Below are 18,177 nucleotides of genomic sequence, written 5' to 3' on the forward strand. Positions count from 1 at the left end.
CAAATTTCACCAGTCATCCTAATGATGTCATTTATAGGTCTGGGGTCCAATCCAAGGTTGAATTGCACGTACTTATTCTGCCTCTTTAGTCTTTCCAGTCTGGCACAGTTCCTCAGGCTTTCATGTCTTTCATGACCTTGACATTTTTAAAAACAACAGTCTACTTATATTATAGATTGTTCTGAAATTTAGGCTTACCTGATAATTTCTTATGATTAGATTCAATCTATGCATTTTTAGTGAAAAATACACAGTGATGGGTTTTCCTGCCACACATCAGAAAGCACATGGCGATTTGTCCCATTACTGTTTACTTTTTTTTTTGAGATGGAGTCTTGCTCTTGTTGCCCAGGCTGGAATGCAATGGCATGATCTTGGCTCACTGCAACCTCCGCCTCCGGGGTTCAAGTGATTCTCCTGCCTCAGCGGCATGAGTAGCTGGGATTACAGGCACCTGCCAACACGCCCGGCTAATTTTTGTATTTTTAGTAGAGATGGGGTTTCACCATGTTGGCCAGGCTGGTCTCGATCTCCCGACCTCAGGTGATCTCCCCGCCTCAGCCTCCCAAAGTGCTGTGATTACAGGCATAAGCCACCACGCCCAGCTGTGACGTTAACTTTTATACATTGGTTTAGATAATGTCTCTCTTTTTTCATCACTGTAAGTGAAACAGTATTTTGTACTATTAATAATCAATGATTATTTTTGTGATGAGATACTTTAGACTACATAAATGTCCTGTTCCTCATCCAATTTATATCCACAAATTCCAGGATTTATTGGTGATTCTTGTCTGAATCATTTATTATTATTATGGTGGTGGTTGCCAATTGGTGATTTTCTTTTCTATTCTTTTCTTTTTTTAGAGACAGGGTCTCACTCTTGCACAGGCTGGAGTGCAGTGGTGTGATTATAGCTCACTGCAGCCTCCAGTCTCTGGGCTCAAGCAATGCTCCCACCTCAGCCTCCCAAGTAGTTGGGAGAACAGTCGTGCACCATTGCCATGATCTCTTCTTTTTATAAAGCCACTAGGTCCCTTCCCATGATAATCCATTAATCTGTGAATGAACTAATCCATTCACAAGGGCAGAGCTCTCATGATCCAATCATCTCTTAAAGGCCCCACCTCTAAATACTGCCAATACTGCCACATTGAGGACTTTTCTTTTTTCTTTCTCTCTCTCTCTTTCCTTTTCTTTTTTTTTTTTTTTTTGTTTCTTTTTGTTTTGTTTTTTTGAGAACACAGCCTTACTGTTGCCCAGGCTGGAGTGCAGTGGTGCGATCTCGGGTCACTGCAACCAGGTTCACGTGATTCTCCCGCCTCAGCCTCCCCAGTATCTGGGAATACAGGTGCATGCCACCACACCTGGCTAATTTTTTATATTTTTGGTAGAGATGGGGTTTCACCATATTGGCTAGGCTGGTCTCAAACTCCTGACCATAAGGTTCTTGTATCGGTTCGAACCCCGAAAGCGTGCCAATAGACAACACCAGGCGGTGTGGAGCAACATGCTGTTTTAATGAGCGCCTGGGTGCAGGTGGGCTGAGGCCTAAAATGGCGTCATCCCGAGGTGAGAATGGGGCAAAGGTTTTATAGTCTCCTGTAAACAGGAAGTGTCCTAATCTGAGGTAACTGCTACATTGTACGCAGATGGCCTCTTTCTCGATCTTCAGGGGTAGGTGTCTTCCCGCCGGCTTTCTTCCTGCTTCTGCTATCTTGCTGGCGCATGCTGCTGGCACAAGTAGCCTTGCGCCTTGGGACTGGGCCTAAGAAGAGAGGAGTCATTCATCTCCTTAAGCTTTCAGGCCCCAGGGAGAATCTTACATTCCTGTCTATTTGGTTATAGAAAAGGGAAAAGAGACGACTTTCTCAATAACTACTTCAGGCGTGACATAGGGGTGGAGTGGGCACCTTGGAAAAAGAAAAACTTAATTTTTGGGGTATTCTTGAGAGACAGGTTGGTATCCATTGTGTAATTGTAGCAGCAGCATCGTCTGGATTGTCTGGCGGTTAACTGTACTTTCAACAAGAGTTTTAACGGCTTTTAGCTTTTATTATCAGTGGGATAACACAGGGGAGAAACAGAAGGAGCCCAATGATGAAGATTACTGTCCCTACCAGCGCTTTAAATCCTCCTAAATTAGAGAACCACCCTCCTAGAAGATTTGTTGGGTCTCATCCCTTCCAGGTTTGGACTGGTACATGGGCTACTTTTCTGATGTTTGAAGCAATTTCTAGAACCGCTTTTCTGTTACCATCTATGTTAAGACAGCAATTAGAGATATTAAATTTACCACAGACTCCACTCTCTGGAGTTTTTGTATTTTTAGTGGAGACGGGTTTTCACCATGTTGGCCAGGGTGGTCTTGATCTCCTGACTTTGTGATCTGCTAATAAGTAGTTTAGTGCTAGCCCGTTTTGATAAATTGCCGTGCGCGTTTGGTTTTGTTGTTGCGCGAGCATTTCCAGGGCTGAGGCGGTTTGGTATTTGTAGAACAGCCTGTAGTCTAATTATTCTATTTAGCATATACATAGGAGTGTTATAACCCCATGAACCCTTCTCAGCCCAAGTGGCAGGACCATAATATTCGATGATCTGTTGCGGAGGCCATTTGTTTCCTTGTCATCTTTGGCTTCCTCCTACCTTTAAGGATCGTTTTTCTTTGTTTAGGTTATTATATACAAGGACTCTGAGGGTGTTGCCCACTGTTAATGTTTTGGAGGAAGGAGTACCCTTGGGGGTGAGCTTCACCCTGGTGCAATGGACCCAGTGGGGGAGTCCTTGGACTGTCACTGCAGTTGGTGTGCTGAGTATCACAGTGTAGGGGCCTCTCCTCTTCGGTTGTAGCTTTTGATGAGGGTCGGATTGACAGATAAACACATCTGTGCCTGCAAGACAGTTAATGTTGAGAGGACAAGGTGGTGTCAACAGGGAGAGGCATGGCCTCATTTGCTGCTTCACGAATGAAAGACCGTGTCTGGACTAAGGAGGGGAGGTAATTCCTGAGTGGCTCAGAGTCTGGTAAGGGTGGAGGCCCCAAGACAAAAGTTTGGCCATACATGATTTCAAAGGGGCTATAAAAAGAGGATGACTTTGGTGTTGTGTGGAGTCTTATCAGGGCAAAAGGGAAATTTTTTGTCCACAGCTGGCAGGTTTCTAGAGCCAGCTTGATGAGTTGGGCTTTAAGGACAGAGTTAATTTTTTTTAACTTTGCCTGAAGATTGAGGCCTGTAGGGTGTGTGGAGAACCCACTTTATTCCTAAGGATGTAGAGATGCCTTGAGTAATTTGGCTGATGAAGGCTGGCCTGTTATTGGACTGGATGGATGTTGGGAGTCCAAAACGGGGAATTTTATGCATGATGAGAGTTTGTGTGAGGATATTTGCACCTTCTGAAGTTGTTGGGAACACTTTTACCCACCCAGAGAAAGTACAGACAAAGATCAGAATATAGCAGAGCCGTTTATCAGGCGGCATGTGAGTGAAGTCTACTTGCCAATCTTGCCCGGGTAACTGGCCCTGGGCTTGGTGGGTAGGAAAAGGCAGCTGCTGGAGGGAGCCCTGGGGTGACGTTGAGTGGCAGATAGAGCAGGACTGGGTAATTTCTTGAACACAGCTGGAGAGATGAGGAAAGTGAGAATAGGATGGAGAAGTTGCAAGAGAGGTTTGTAACCAACATGGAAAGAGTTGTGGAGGCTTTGGATAGAGATTGTTTGAGAGTGAGCAAGAATGAAGCATCCTTCCTTGACATACCATGGTCCTTGCTTTTGAAGGTTTGGGGCTCAGAAGTCCTCCTTTTCTTATGAGGAGTAAAGAGGAGAGAACAGAGACAGGGACAGAAACTGGCCTTGCACGGGTTGTAGAGCCACTTCTTTGGCTACCTGATCTGCTAGCGCATTTCCAGCTATTATAGGATTGTCTGGGGTTTGGTGGCCTCTGCAATGAATGATGGCAACTTTCTGCAGGAGCCTGGCAGCTTGAAGGAGTTTGCTGATGAGAGAGCCATTTATGACAGGAGTGGGAGTGTTTTTTTGCAGTTAGGAAACCCCATTCTTTCCAGATGGACAAGTGTGAGTGCACTATGTGGAACGCATAACGAGGATTTGCATATATGTTTTTTTTTTTTTTTTTGAGATGGAGTCTCGCTCTGTCGCCCAGGCTGGGGTGCAGTGGTGCGATCTCGGCTCACTGCAACCTCTGCCTCCTGGGTTCAAGTGATTCTACTGCCTCAGCATGCCAAGTAGCTGGGACTACAGGCGCGTGCTACCACACCCAGCTAATTTTTGTATTTTTAGTGGAGACGGGGTTTCACCATGTTGGCCAGGGTGGTCTTGATCTCCTGACCTTGTGATCTGCCCGCCTTGGCCTCCCAAAGTGCTGGGATTACAGGTGTCAGCCACAGCGCCCGGCCAAGATTTGCATATATGATCTGTTTGGCTGCCAGAGTGAGAGCTCGAGTAAGGGCGATGAGTTCAGCTGTTTGGGAGGTGGTGCCTAGGGAGAGCAGATTGGCTTCAATAGTGTGGAGAGGTGACACTATAGCATAGCTGGCATGCCAGTGTCCTTGATGTGGGAAGAAGCTATCATCTACAAACCAAGTAAAGGAGGCATCTGGAAGGGGTTGGTTAGGTTTGGAAAAGGTATAAGAAAGGTTTGAACAGTGTTCACACAGATATGTGTAGGGTCTTGGGCGGTCGTAGCTTTAGGTAAGACCATGGCCGGGTTTAGATGGGAGCTGGTTCGCATGGGATTTAGGGGGTTTCTATGAATAGAGCATACAGTGGAGGAGCCGTGGGGCAGAGATGAGACTTAGTACACTGTGGTGAGCTAGCATATCTTTGATGTTATGGGTTGAATAAATTGTTAGGTTGGCATGGAGAGACAGTTTTAGGCTTTCAAGGGTGAGGACAGCAGCTGCCGCCAATGCTTGGAGGCAGGCAGGCCATCTGAGAACTGTGGCTTCAAGCTGTTTAGAGAGGTAGGCAACAACCTGGAGGGTGGATCCTGTAGACTGGGTTAGAACACCTAGTGCAACTCTACGCCGTTTGTCAGTATAGAGGGAGAGAGGTTTGGTGAGGTCTAGAGAGTGAGGTCGGGGGCTGAGATGAGAGCTTTTTGGAGTAGACAGAAAGGTTGGGTAATAGGCTGTGTAGGTTTTAAAGGCTCATGGAGAGGGCCTTTAGCAGTTTGGTATAACGGTTTGGCAAGTAGAGCAAAGGAGGGAATCTAAAGCCTAAAATATCCCATTAGTCCTAGAAAAGAGAGAATTTCTTGCTGAGTTTGTGGAGGTGGGAGGGACTGGAGGAGGGATACGCGGTCGGTCGTGAGCCCTCAGGTTCGCGGGGTAAGAGCTAGGCCTAGATAGGTGACTAGAGGGGGTGTATATTTGTGCTTTTTAAGGGGAGACCTAATACCCCCGTTCTGCCAAGAAGTTTAAAAGAGATAGTGTGGGCGTTGCAGTCTCTTTGAGAGGCGCTACACAGGAGTAGATTATTAACATATTGAAGGAAAATGGATGGTTTTAGAAATAAGGTACAGAGGTTGCGAGCAAGGGCCTGTCCAAAAAGGTGGGGGCTGTCTCTGAAACCTTGAGGTAGTATGCACCAGGTGAGCTGACGTGAAAGGTGGGTGTTGGGGTTTTCCGACCCAAAGGCAAAGAGGTTTTGGGAATTAGGGTGTAAAGGAATTGTGGAAAAAAAAGCATCCTTTAGGTTTAGAACAGGAAAAGGGGTAGTATTGGAGGGAATTGTGGAAAGTAAAGTATATGGGTTCGACATACTGGGAGTACAGCTTGGTTAATGAGCCTGAGGTCCTGGACTAAGCGATAAGTTCCATTTGCTTTTTAACAGGTAGAATTGGTGTGTTAAAAGGGGAGTCTGTTGGGCGGAGTAGGTGACTGGCAAGGAGGTGAGAAATGATAGGCTGTAGGCCTATGAGAGCTTCTTGGGGGATGGGATACTGCTTCTGTGATAGGAACTGGGTGGGCTCTTTAAGGGTAATGCGAATGGGGGTGTGGTGTTCTGCGACTGAGGGTGTGGAAGTATCCAAACAGCAGGGTTAACTGTGGATAGAGGACAAGGAAAGGCTGCACATTTTAAGGTGGGAGCTTGAAAGAGTAGAAGAAAGCTAGAAGTACTGGAGGGGTCTGGGTGGATGCATTGGGTACTATGGGGAATGTGGAAGTGGAGAGTAGTGTGGAGTTTTGAAAGGATATTTCTGCCTAGGAGTGGAGTTGGGCATGAGGGCAGGACTAAGAAATAGTGAATGAAGGAAAAAGTGTGCAGGGAGCAGAAAAGTGGAGGGGTGGCTCGGGGTTTGGAGACTTGTCGGTCAATTTCCACAACAGAGACGTGGGAGGATTGGGTAGGTCCTGAAAAATTATGCAAAGCAGAGTAGGTTGCCCAGGATTAATTAAAAAAGAACTACTGGACTACCTGCCACCATCAGGGTTACCCTTGGCTTGGATGAAGCGATGGTAGTTGCTAGGGCATCCGTTCCAGGGCACCGTCAGTCTTCAGCAGCAAGGCCAATGAGATCCGAGTAGGCCGGCTCAGGAAGGGATGGGGGCGGTCCTCGCAGGGGCTGCTCACAGTCCGACTTCCAGTGGGGTCCTCCACAGAGGGGGCATGGCCTGGTGGGCTTACCTGGGTTTGGGCGTTGTCTGGACCAGTGGCCTTCATTGCCGCACTTGAGACAGGCACCAGGTGGAGGTGGAGTGTTAGGAGGCTTCCGTGTGGAGCTGCGGCCCGTGGGCCTGCAGGGCTCCTGATGGCGGAGGCAAGCATTTCAAACTCTGCCGGTTTTTGCCTTTTACTTTTCTCATCACGATTGTTAAAGACTTTGATGGCTAAATTAAGAAGGTCTCTTTGTGGGGTTTGAGGGCCGTCATCAAGCTTCTGAAGCTTGCGCCGAATATCAGGGGTGGATTAGGAGATGAACTGAAGGTTTAAGATGGTGGTTCCTGCTGAAGGTTTGAAGGGGGAAGGGGGTTGCGTTAACAGGCAGTGGAAGATAGATAGGGGCGTAAGGTGGCGGGATGGGTTTACAAGCCTCAAGAGAGGGCAGTTGTGGACGAGAATGGGTACAAGCAATACTAGAATTGTCCTGAGGAGGGATGGTGTAGGAAAAGAAGTGGATACAGCTGACTGGGAAGATGGCGGCTAGGAAGATGGCAACTGATAAGACAATGAGGAGGCTTGGGGGGTTAAAGAAGACAGTTGAGAGGAAAAGGTAGGGGCTGGGAGGGGTGGACAGCAGTCAGCTGGGTTAAACGAGGAAAAAGAAGTAGGCTTGGGAGGAGAAAGGCGATCTGGGCCATGGGAATGAAGGAGGAGGATTTGAACAGGTGAGCAAGAACTGCAGAGGTTGGGTTGTGGTCTGAGTGCAAAAAGGCCTGGACATAAGGAATTTCTTCACATTTCTCCAGTTGTCGGCAATAATTGCTTAAATCAGTTAAAATTGTAAGGTTGAATGTTCTATTTATGGGCCATTTGGACCTGTTATTTAATTTGTACTGCTGCCAGGCTGTATTGCAAAAAAAAAAAAAAAGACAAGGCGCTTAGGGTGGATATTTTGCCTGAGGCCTAAGGTTTGCAGGTTTTTTATGAGGCAGCCTAGAGTACTGTTTTTTGGAATGGAGGACCAGGAGTTTCCTATAACAGAGGGTAGGCTCGGGAGAACAGGGAAAAAGGAGACTGTCCTGGACAGCCGGAGGGAGACCATAAAAGGAGCGACAATCACCGCTGCCTTTTTAGTTCCCAGAACGGGATCAAATGGCTTAGAGGCGTCCCCCTAAGACCAGATGATCAGTGAGTGCCTGGCACACACCAGAGCCTTCTTGGACCAACGTTGGATTTTCAGACCGAAGAAACCGAGAGGCCATGCGAATTTTTCCCTGTGAACTGGGCTCCCGGAGAAACTTACCATTAGTTGAGACCAGTGACTGATGTGCATCCACAGAGAGGCGACTGGAGGCTGAGGAGCTTCCTTTGTCCGGCTGCTGTGGCCTGCTCTCTGGGGTGGAGGGGTAGGTCCGTGGGGGACGCAGACCTGAGCTCTTCCCGGGTTTTGGCTCCAGATGTAAGGTTCTTTTATCGGTTTGAACCCTGAAAGCCTGCCAATAGACAACACGGGGCAGTGTGAAACAACATGCTGTTTTAATGAGCGCCTGGGTGCAGGTGGGCTGAGGCCTAAAATGGCGTCAGCCCCAAGTGAGGAGGGGGCAAAGGTTTTATAGTCTCCTGTAAACAAGAAGTGTCCTAGTCTGACATAACTGCTACATTGTACCCAGATGACCTCTTTCTCGATCTTCAGATCTTCAGGGGTATTGTCTTCCCACTGGCTCTCTTTGTGCTTCTGCTATTTTCCTGGCACATGCTGCTGACGCAAGTAGCCTTGCGCCTTAAGACTGGGCCTGAGAAGGGAGGAGTTATTCATCTCCTTAAACTTTCAGGCCCCAGGGAGAATTTTACACTGACCTCAAGTGATCCACCTGCCTTGGCCTCCCAAAGTGCTGGGGTTACAGGTGTGAGCCACCGTGCCTGGCCAGCCTGCCTGCCTGCCTGGTCCTTCCTTCCTCCCTCCCTCCCTCACTTCCTCATTTCTTCCCTCCCTCCCTCCCTCCCTTCCTCCCTCCCTCCCTCCCTCCCTTCCTCCCTTCTTCCCTCCCTCCCTCCCTTCCTCCCTTCTTCCCTCCCTTCCTCCCTTCCTCCCTCCCTCCTTCCCTTCCTCCCTTCCTCCCTCCCTTCCTCTCTTCCTCCCTCCCTCCCTTCCTCCCTTCCTTCCTCACAGTCTCAGTCTCACTCAGGCTAGTATGCAGTGATGCGATCGTGGCTCACTGTGGCCTCGACCTCCTAGGCTCAAGCAACCCTCCCACCTCAGTCTCTGTAGCTGGGACTGCAGGCATGCACCACCACACCTGACTAATTTTTGTGTTTTTTTGCAGAAACAGGATTTCACCATGTTGCCCAGGCTGGTCTCCAACTCCTGGGCTCAAGCGATCCTCCTGCGTCAGCCTCCCAAAGTGCTAGGAATACAATCGTGAGCCATTGAGCCTGGCCAAGGATTAAGTTTCAACATAAGTTTTGGAGGGGACACAAACCATAGCACTTACTTTCATACAAAAATCTGAAAGACTCTGGGGTGTCTGAAAAAAATGGAAGATCTCAAATTTCTAGAACATCTCCATGCTATCAGTTACCATTCATAGCCTCATTTTCAAGCCACGTGGTTCCTGTCTAGTCTGGCCACCCTGCAACACAGGGGTGGGGCATCAGAAATCTCTGCAGAGGCTAGGATCCCTGCATTGAGGATCAGTCTGCCTGCTCCCTACTTCACAGACACCAAATTTGGAGCCTATTCCACATTTCTCCAAGGACCGATTCCAGATCCACCTAACTTTTCTTCCCCCTCCAGAATTCTTGGCATAATCTTTCCCGAAAGGCAGGAATTGCCATTTTCAAGCAATTTCTTTCTTCAAGTTCCGTAAAAAGGACATAAGAAGACAGAGACATGTAAAGAGACTATCTGCCTGGAGTATAAGGGAGAGGAAATCAAGGAGAACAAAGCCTAGATTAATACCACCTAAAAGAACTATTTAGCTCAAAGTAGTTCAATTGATAACTCAAAAGCAGGTACCTACTTGTTCTAAAGAACAGTGGTTTGGCCGGGCGCAGTGGCTCACGCCTGTAATCCCAGCACGTTGGGAGGCTGTGGTGGGCAGATCACCTGAGGTCGGGAGTTTGAGACCAGCCTGACCAACACGGAGAAACCCCATCTCTACTAAAAATACAAAAAATTCGCCGGGCGTGGTGGCACATACCTGTAATCTCAGCTACTCGGGAGGCTGAGACGGGAGAATCGCTTGAACCCGGGAGGCGGAGGTTGCAGTGAGCCAAAATCGTGCCATTGCACTATTTGTAACCCCACTGCACACCTGTAACCCCAGCACTTTGGGAGGCCAAGGCGGGTGGATCACTTGAGGTCAATGTAAGATTCTCCCCAGGGCCTGGGCAACGAGAGTGAAACTCAGTCTCAAGAAAAGAAAAAAAACAGTGGTGAAATTATTATTAATAATGATAGTAGGTATTCTGAAGACCTATAAGGCAATGTGTTGTCCCTACCTCCTCTGTGGAGCAGATCCAGCCACACACAGCAGTGCCCATGCCACAGAAGCACCAAACCTACAAAGTGATTCTGGATAGAAAATACTCGCCGATTCATTTTTCGATTTGAAAAACAACTAAGTAGAGGGCTTCTATATGCTCTACTGACTAACCGGGTTATAATGAATTCTTATAATTTTGTGTTGCCTCAGCATCCATTTTAATTATGTTTGACTTTCCAATACCAGAAACAGGGCTCAGTCACCCTTGATGCAGTTTCCCGTTCTGTACCCCACCCTCACCCTACCTCCATTCCTCAATGTGGCCAGTCCAGATATTGCCCTTATAGTTATTCCCTGGTGACCACTTCCCTATGGGACAGCTACATGCAACCTGCTTGAATGGTCCTCACACTCTACACTGACCATGCAGATATGACACTGCGTGACCTGGAACTCATGCCTGCTTGATTTAAACCCACCAATTAAAACTCCCCAATGGGAAACCTGTTTGGATAACACCTTGTACCCAATAAGGGCGTTGGCCCATGTGTTCCTCTCTTTCTCTCCCTGCCTGTGCTCCCTGACCTCCAGGTGTGTGGCCTCCAAGGGTACCATGTGCTCCCCAAGGCCTATAAAGTAATAAAATCTTTATTTCTGTCTTGTGTCCCTCCTAATCATTGGAGGAGTGCTCCCCATCTTAAACATCCAAAATTGTACCACAGGTTCTCACAAAACCTCTTTGGAGCAGAGACTAAGGAGAGAAGGATAATTTGTCTGCATTTTTATCCCCTTAAAGATCTTCCTTTAATAGAAATTCTTCAATAGTTTCCCACCACAGAGTAAAATGCAGTCTTTTCAGTGATCTACAAGGCTCTACATATTTTACCCTCACATACCCCCGCATCAGTGTTAACTTTAAAACTTAACATGGGCCAGGCGCAGTAGCTCATGCCTATAATCCCAGCACTTTGGGAGGCTAAGGCAGGCGGATCGTTTGAGCCCAGGAGTTCCAACCTGAGCAACATGGCAAAACCCCATATCTATTAAAATACAAAAAAATTAGCCGGGTGTAGCGGCACATGCCTGTAGTCCCAGCTACTCAGGGGGCTTAGGTGGGAGAATCACCTGAGCCTGGGGAGGTCAAGGCTGTGGTGAGCCTCACACCACTGCACTCCAGCCTGGGTGACAGAGTGAGACCCTCGTATCAAAAAGAAAAAAAAAAGTACAGTCTGTTAAATTTTAAAATGCATATAACTTTTCATCTAACAATTTCATTGTTAGGAATATGGTGTAGCTTTTACTTATGCATAAATCCTTTATGCAGAAGATTTATATCCAAAGAGATTCACTATAGCGTTGTTTGGAAACAATATAAATGTCCATCACCAGAGGATTGGTTAAATAAATAAATAAATAGAATATTAGCTAATAAAAAAATGAGTTAGTTACAAACTGAAAAGAAATGACTTTCAAGGTGAATTTTAACTACTTGGTTTATAATTATATAGAGAGACTATCCCTGTGCTTACACAACCCAGGAAGGACATAGGAGAAATGATGATAGTGGGCAGCTGTGGGCAAACCACTTGGGAACCACACCAGCTCAGGGACCAGGTAGATAAGATCTGCTTAGTATCACTTATGATAGGGAATCATGCAAAACCTTTTGACCTCTGTCTCTTTGTATCCAGAAATTTCCACCCCACTACAATGAAAATAATTTAGGGTAATGTGGATTAAATTAAGCAACAGGCTGGGGAACCAGACCATCTGGGTTTGAATTCCAGCTCCGTTGCTTATAAGTTGTGCAACTTCGGGCAAGTTATTTAACTTCTTTGTGATGCAATATTCTTATCTGAAAAAATGAGGATCATAAACAGTACGTATTCATATTCAGAAAGTTGTAGGGAATTTGAATGAATTACTAAGTCTAGGAAATTTTGTTTCTGGCACATAGTAACTCAAAAAATGTGAGTTATTACTAGTAGTAGTAGTAATATTAGACCTAGAGAGGGAGGGAAGACAGGGCCTAGAGAGGGAGGGAAGACAGGGTCTAAGTCTGGCAATCTTTTTTTTTTTTTTTTTTTTGGAGGCAGGGTCTTGCTCTGTCGCTCAGGCTAGAGTACAGTGGCATGAGCTTGGCTCACTGCAACCTCCGCCTCCCAGGTTCAAGCGAGTCTCCTGCCTCAGCCTCCTGAGTAGCTGGGATTACAGGCATGTGCCACCACGCCTGGCTAGTTTTTGTATTTTAATAGAGACAGGGTTTTGCCATGTTGGCCAGGCTGGTCTCAAACTCCTGACCTCAGGTGATCCACCTGCCTCGGCCTCCCAAAGTGCTGGGATTATAGGCATGAGCCACTGCCCCTGGTCCTGGCAGTCTTAAGACAAGGACACTTGATTTTTACTACGTAAACGTGAGTAATGTTTTTTTTTAAAACCATGTACATGATTTTCTTTAGGGGAAAAGGAATTATTCTACGGAATTTAAAAAAAAAAAAAAAGCCAGGTCATGGTAGATGTGAATGAACTATCCCACTCCATCCCAGGGTATACTGGGCAGATCATTCATTCATTCATGAGCATCAGGGCCAGGTTCCCTCTCCTGGTCTTTCTGTCTCTCAGTCTCCTCCCTCAACTCCAGCCCTCACGCTGGTCAGCAAAGTTTTATTGGCTCTCTCAAATGCATATAGAATAAAGTACTAATTAAAAAACAAAATAAAATGAGGAACTGGGGCTTTTGTTTGTTAGTTTGACCTATCTGTTTGGCAACAATTAAAAAGACAAAAAGTGCCTATTTTGGTAAATACGTTGGTGGGCAGATCTCCTGAGCCCAGGAATTTGAGACCAGCCTGGCCAACATGACAAAACCCAGTCTCTACTAAAAATACAAAAATTAACTAGGTGTGGTGGCACCCACTTGTGGTCCCAGCTACTCAGGAGGCTTACTTGAGCCCGGGAGGTAGAGGTTGCAGTGAGCCCAGATCGTGCCACTGTACTCCAGCCTAAGCAACAAAGCCAGACTCTGTCTCAAAAAATAAAATAAAATAAAAATAATAAAATTTAAAAGCAGTTATGAAATAACATATATGTTTTTATTTTTGTTCTAAAAACCCAATATATGTATCTCTGTGTCTACTGCACTTTCTTGCAAGTGTGTGCTCTTTTTTTTTTTAATCCATCTACCATCTATCTATCTCTACCTTATTATCTGAAAAAGTCCTAGAAAGATATTGACAAAAAATTAGGGAGTAGGGTTGGGAGAAGCAGGGCTTTTACTCTCTACTGGTTTTCACTTTGGTACAGCTTGATTTCTTTCTTTTTTTTTTTTTTTTTAACAATTAACATACATATATCAGTATTATGATTTCTTATTTCTATTTTGAAAGAACAAAAACATATTGTTTGGAGTTTATAAATAGGAGTTTACATTGATGATGGAAGTGTAAATTCCAACAATATGTACAAACATAATTTGGCATCATGTTCCAAAATCCTTAAAAGTGTGCATACTGCATGATGGTAGCAATTTTACTTGAAGGAATTTATACTAAAGAAGCAAATAAAAATGCCCATCAAGATGCCTAATAATAGCCTGGGCAATATGGTGAAGCCCCACCTCTACAAAAAGATATGCATGCCTGTAGTCTCAGCTACTAGGGAGGCTGAGGGTAGAAGGACTGATTGAGCCCAGGGAGACTGAGGGTGCAGTGAGCCTTGATCATGCCATTGCACTCCAGCCTGAGCAAAAAAGTGAGATCCTGTCTCAAAAAAAAAAAAAAAGCCCAGGCATGGTGGCTCACGTCTGTAATCCCAGCTACTCAGGACGCCGCTGAGGCACGAGAATTGCTTAAACCAGGAGATGGAGGCTGCAGTGGGCCAAAGTTGCCCAGCTGCACCCCAGCCTGGGCAACAGAGCGAGACACACACACACAAAAGCTGCCTAATAGAAGGGTTTTGTTTTGTTTTTGAGACATGGTCTCACTCTGTTGCCCAGGCTGGAGTGTAGTGGCCCAATCTCAGCTCACTGCAGCCTCTGCCTCCCAGGTTCGTGTGTTCCTCCCACCTCAGCCTCCCAAGTAGTTGGGATTACAGGCACACACCACCATACCCAGCTAAGTTTTTGTATTTTTTGTAGGGATGAAGTTTTGCCACACTGCCCAAGCTGGTCTCAAACTTCTGGGCTCAAGCAATCCACCCGCCTTTGCCTCCCAAAGTGCTAGGATTATAGGCATGAGCCACTGTGCCCGGCCAAGAGCAGGGCTTTGCCATGTTGGCCAGGCTGGTTTTGAATTCCTGACCTCAAGTGATCCTCCCCCCTCAGCCTCCCAAAGTGCTGGGATTATAGGCGTGAGCAACCATGCCCGGCCATAAAAAATACTTTTTCTTTTTTTATGTGTGAGACAGGGTCTTGCTCTGTCACCAAGGCTAGAATGCAGTGGCACGATCTCAGCTCACTGCAGCCTTGACCTCCTGAGCTCAAACAATTCTCCCACCTCTGCCTCCAGGTAGAAGGTATATGCCACTACACTTGGCTAATTTCTAAATTGTTTGTAGAGACAGGGTCTCCCTATGTTGGTCAGGCTGGTCTTGAACTCCTTGGCTCAGGTGGTTCTCTGACCTCAGCCTCCCAAAGCGCTGGGATTACAGGCAACAGCCACTGCACCCAGCTGAAAAAAAGTTGTTAGAAATATTTCTGAGTACAACATTTCCTGCTTTGCTTTTAATAATACACTGTAAATACTCAGTTTCCACTCTGCAGCTGACTATGAAGGTGTTTATAATAACAGCTAATGACTGTGCCAAGCTTACCTTTTTTACTTTGTATTAAATCCAGCTTTCTGGGTTTTTTTCTCTCAGTTATGCTTGTGTTTTTCCATATTCCTATGGTGAAGGCAAGAGTAGGCACTGGAGTCTGTTGTCATGGATATAGATGACACTAAGTTGGTGAAAAGTATTCAATGACGAGAAAATATGATTATTTAGTCTCTGATATGAAGTAGTCCTTTTCTTAAAAAAAAAAAAAATGGGGCCAATGAAAGAAAATTTGACAATGGCTTCTGTAGATTATTTTAGGCTTTTATTTTTCTTTATTTAATTATATGGCTAAGAGAGAAGTCTGGTGTGTGAAGGTCAAACCTGGAGGTGACACAAAGCCATACCCTAAATTCTGATCTTAGCTCTATCACTAATTCGGTATGTCTAAGGCCTCTAAGTCCCTGTTTCCAAAAGCTTTAAAAACAATGACTTAGCAAGGTCTCCTACCATTCAGCATAGTGCCCTAGATCCGGAGAATGCTATTTAATAGCTCTTTTAAAATATTTTTCCATGCAGGTTCTTATGTCCTCAGAGTATTATATATTTTGTTTTTTATTTATTTTTATTTTTTCTTTATTTATCTTTTTGAGATGGAGTCTCACTCTGTCGCCCAGGCTGGAGTGCAATGGCGTGATCTTGGCTCACTCTGCCTCCCAGGTTCAAGCGATTCTCCTGCCTCAGCCTCCCGAGTAGCTGGGATTACAAGCATGCACCACCATGCCTGGCTAACTTTTGTATTTTTAGTAGAGATGGGGTTTCGCCATGTTGGCCAGGCTGGTCTTGAACTCCTAACATCAGGTGATCAACCCTCCTCGGCCTCCCAAAGTTCTGGGATTACAGGCATGAGCCACCAGCCTGGCCGGAGTATTATATAATATTCTGAAAATAGCAAGGTTATGTCCTTTACAGATGATGAAACTGAGAAAGAGAAAGATTACAAGTTGGCCAATGTTTGACTGGATTGTGAGACAAGAGATCCAAAACCTGAACTTTCCAGCCCCTGAAACACTTACTATCACGGGAAAAATACATAAGGGACAAATGTTTGTGAAGTGTCTCTCATCAGCAACGTCTATATCTGGAACAGTATAGTTTATCAACTTGAAACACTATCTTTTCCAATTTCTATGTTCTTCATCAAAATTCTTTCAAATGGCTGCATTAAGAGTTCATGCTGGCCGTGTGTGGTGGCTCACGCCTGTAATCCCAGCACTTTGGGAGGCCAAGGTGGGAGGATTGCTTGAGATCAGGAGTTTGAGACCAACCTGGGCAACATGGTGAAACTCCATCTTTACAAAAAATACAAAAATTAGCTGGGCGTGGTGGCATGCCTCTATAGTCCCAGATACTTGGGAGGTGGAGGTGGGAGGATCACTTGAGCTTGGGAGGTGGAGTTTGCAGTGAGTGAGTGGAGATCGCGCCACTGTACTCCAGCCTAGGCGACAGAGCCAGACCTTGTTTCCAAAAAAAAAAAAAAAAAAAAAAAAACCAACCAACCAAACAAACAAATAACAGTTCGTACTATAGCTGTGCCATAATTTACCGTTTTCCTGGTGTTGAGTATTTTGCTGGGTGTGCACCATTTGGACTTTATTTTTATACATCATTTATAGTTTTGGAGAAGTAGGAGTTCAATAGACAGTTATTGACCAAGACATCAACCCCCGAAGACAGTTGAGAGGAGTTGCTTAAGGGTTTTCTCTCTTCTCTGTCTCAGCAGACACCCTAAACCTCTCAGAGTTTCAGGTGTATAATTAGAATCTTTTGAAGACTGACATGGATGTTAATTCTTTATTAGTAAAGGGATAAGCGCTATAGGAGCCATCTAATGAGGTACCAGCTCTCCTTGGAGAATTATTCGTTTGCTTGCTTTTCTCTCCTGTTTCTCCCATCCCCATGCTGATGGTCTGTTAGAATAACAAAACTAGCTGCATCCAGTTTTTTTTTTAGAGCATTTTCTCTCTGAAAGACAAGGAAATTGTCTTAGTCCATTCAGTCTGCTATAACAAAATACCATAAACTGGGTGATTTATAAACAACAGAAATTTATTTCTCACAGTTGCGGAGGTGGGAATTCAAGGCAGATTTGGTGTCTGGTAAGGGCTGGCTTCCTGGTTCATGGATGGCCATCTTGTGGCTGTAACCTCACATGGGGGAAGCAGCTAATGAGCTATCTGGGGACTCTTTTATAAGGGCATTAATCCCTTCATAAGGGCTCTGCCCCACCATGAACATTATAATCATCTCTCAAAGGCCCACATCCTAATACCATCAGCTTGAAGTTTAGAATTTCAACATACGAATTTTGGGAGTGGGGACAGAAACATTCATTGCATTGCAGAAGGTATATGTATTAGTTACCTATTGCTACATAATAAATTACCCACAAATTTAGCAGATTAAAACAACAAACATGTATTATTTCCCACAGTTTCTGAGAGTCAAGAATCCAGGGGTGGCTTAGCTGAGTGGTTCTGAGTGTCTTTCATGAGGCTATAGTCAAGCTATTGGCTGGAGCTGCCGTCATCTCAAGGCTTGACTGGAGCTGGAGAATCAGCTTCTATGCTCACACACACAGTTGCTGGCAGGCATGGTTTGTTCACTGCCTGTTGGCTGGAGCCTTCAGTTCTTCAACAGGTAGTTCTCTCCATAAGACTGCTTAGCACATGGCAGCTTGCTTCCTTGAGAGCAAGTGATCTGAGGTTGGGAGTGGAAGCAGGAAGAGCACACAAGACAGAAGCTGCAATCTTTTATAACCTACTCTTGGAAAAGTGACATACCATCTTTTCTGCTACACGTTTTTGGTCACACAGACCAAGGCTGGTACAATGTGAGAAAGGACTACCCACGGCAGTGAATACCTACAGGAGGAATCATTGAGGGAGATCTTAGAAGCTGGGTATCACAGCATCCAGCCAAGCCCTATTGCCTCTGCAACCCACTCTTCCCTCCTGAGGATCGGTAGAAACAGGGAAACACAATTTCACGCTTTAACAATGAGCATCCCGCATAGTTACTCTGGAAACTGTAAACTTACCCATGGTTTGCCAAGTCCTCTGTGGTTTGTAGAGGCATATGTTGGAAGGAGTGGAAACTTCTTTGCTCTCTCAATGATATTTAATTAGCATTTTGCCACATTTTCTGTTATGTTTGTCTGGTCTTCATAATAGGTCTTCATTTCCCCACTGAAGTAACTAACTTTATGTAAAATTCTACCAGCTCTCATTTATAAAATTACTGGTGCTGTTTACATTA

The 18,177-nt window shown here is 45.5% G+C and overlaps 1 protein-coding gene across 1 annotated transcript; it reads right to left on the reverse strand.

The window, feature by feature from the left end:
* Positions 1 to 1,637: 1,637 nt before the first annotated feature.
* LOC129041539 (uncharacterized) lies at positions 1,638 to 16,820 on the reverse strand. The gene is made up of 5 exons (XM_054497063.1): positions 16,699 to 16,820; positions 7,926 to 8,191; positions 2,647 to 2,891; positions 1,914 to 2,016; positions 1,638 to 1,768 (listed from the first exon to the last, which is right to left on the reverse strand). The coding sequence occupies exons 1-5, from the start codon at positions 16,818 to 16,820 to the stop codon at positions 1,638 to 1,640; spliced, it is 867 nt and encodes a 288-aa protein (XP_054353038.1).
* Between the last annotated feature and the right edge of the window lie 1,357 nt (positions 16,821 to 18,177).

Source organism: Pongo pygmaeus, chromosome 6 (genome assembly GCF_028885625.2).
Source record: "Pongo pygmaeus isolate AG05252 chromosome 6, NHGRI_mPonPyg2-v2.0_pri, whole genome shotgun sequence".
NCBI classification, from domain to species: Eukaryota; Metazoa; Chordata; class Mammalia; order Primates; family Hominidae; genus Pongo; species Pongo pygmaeus.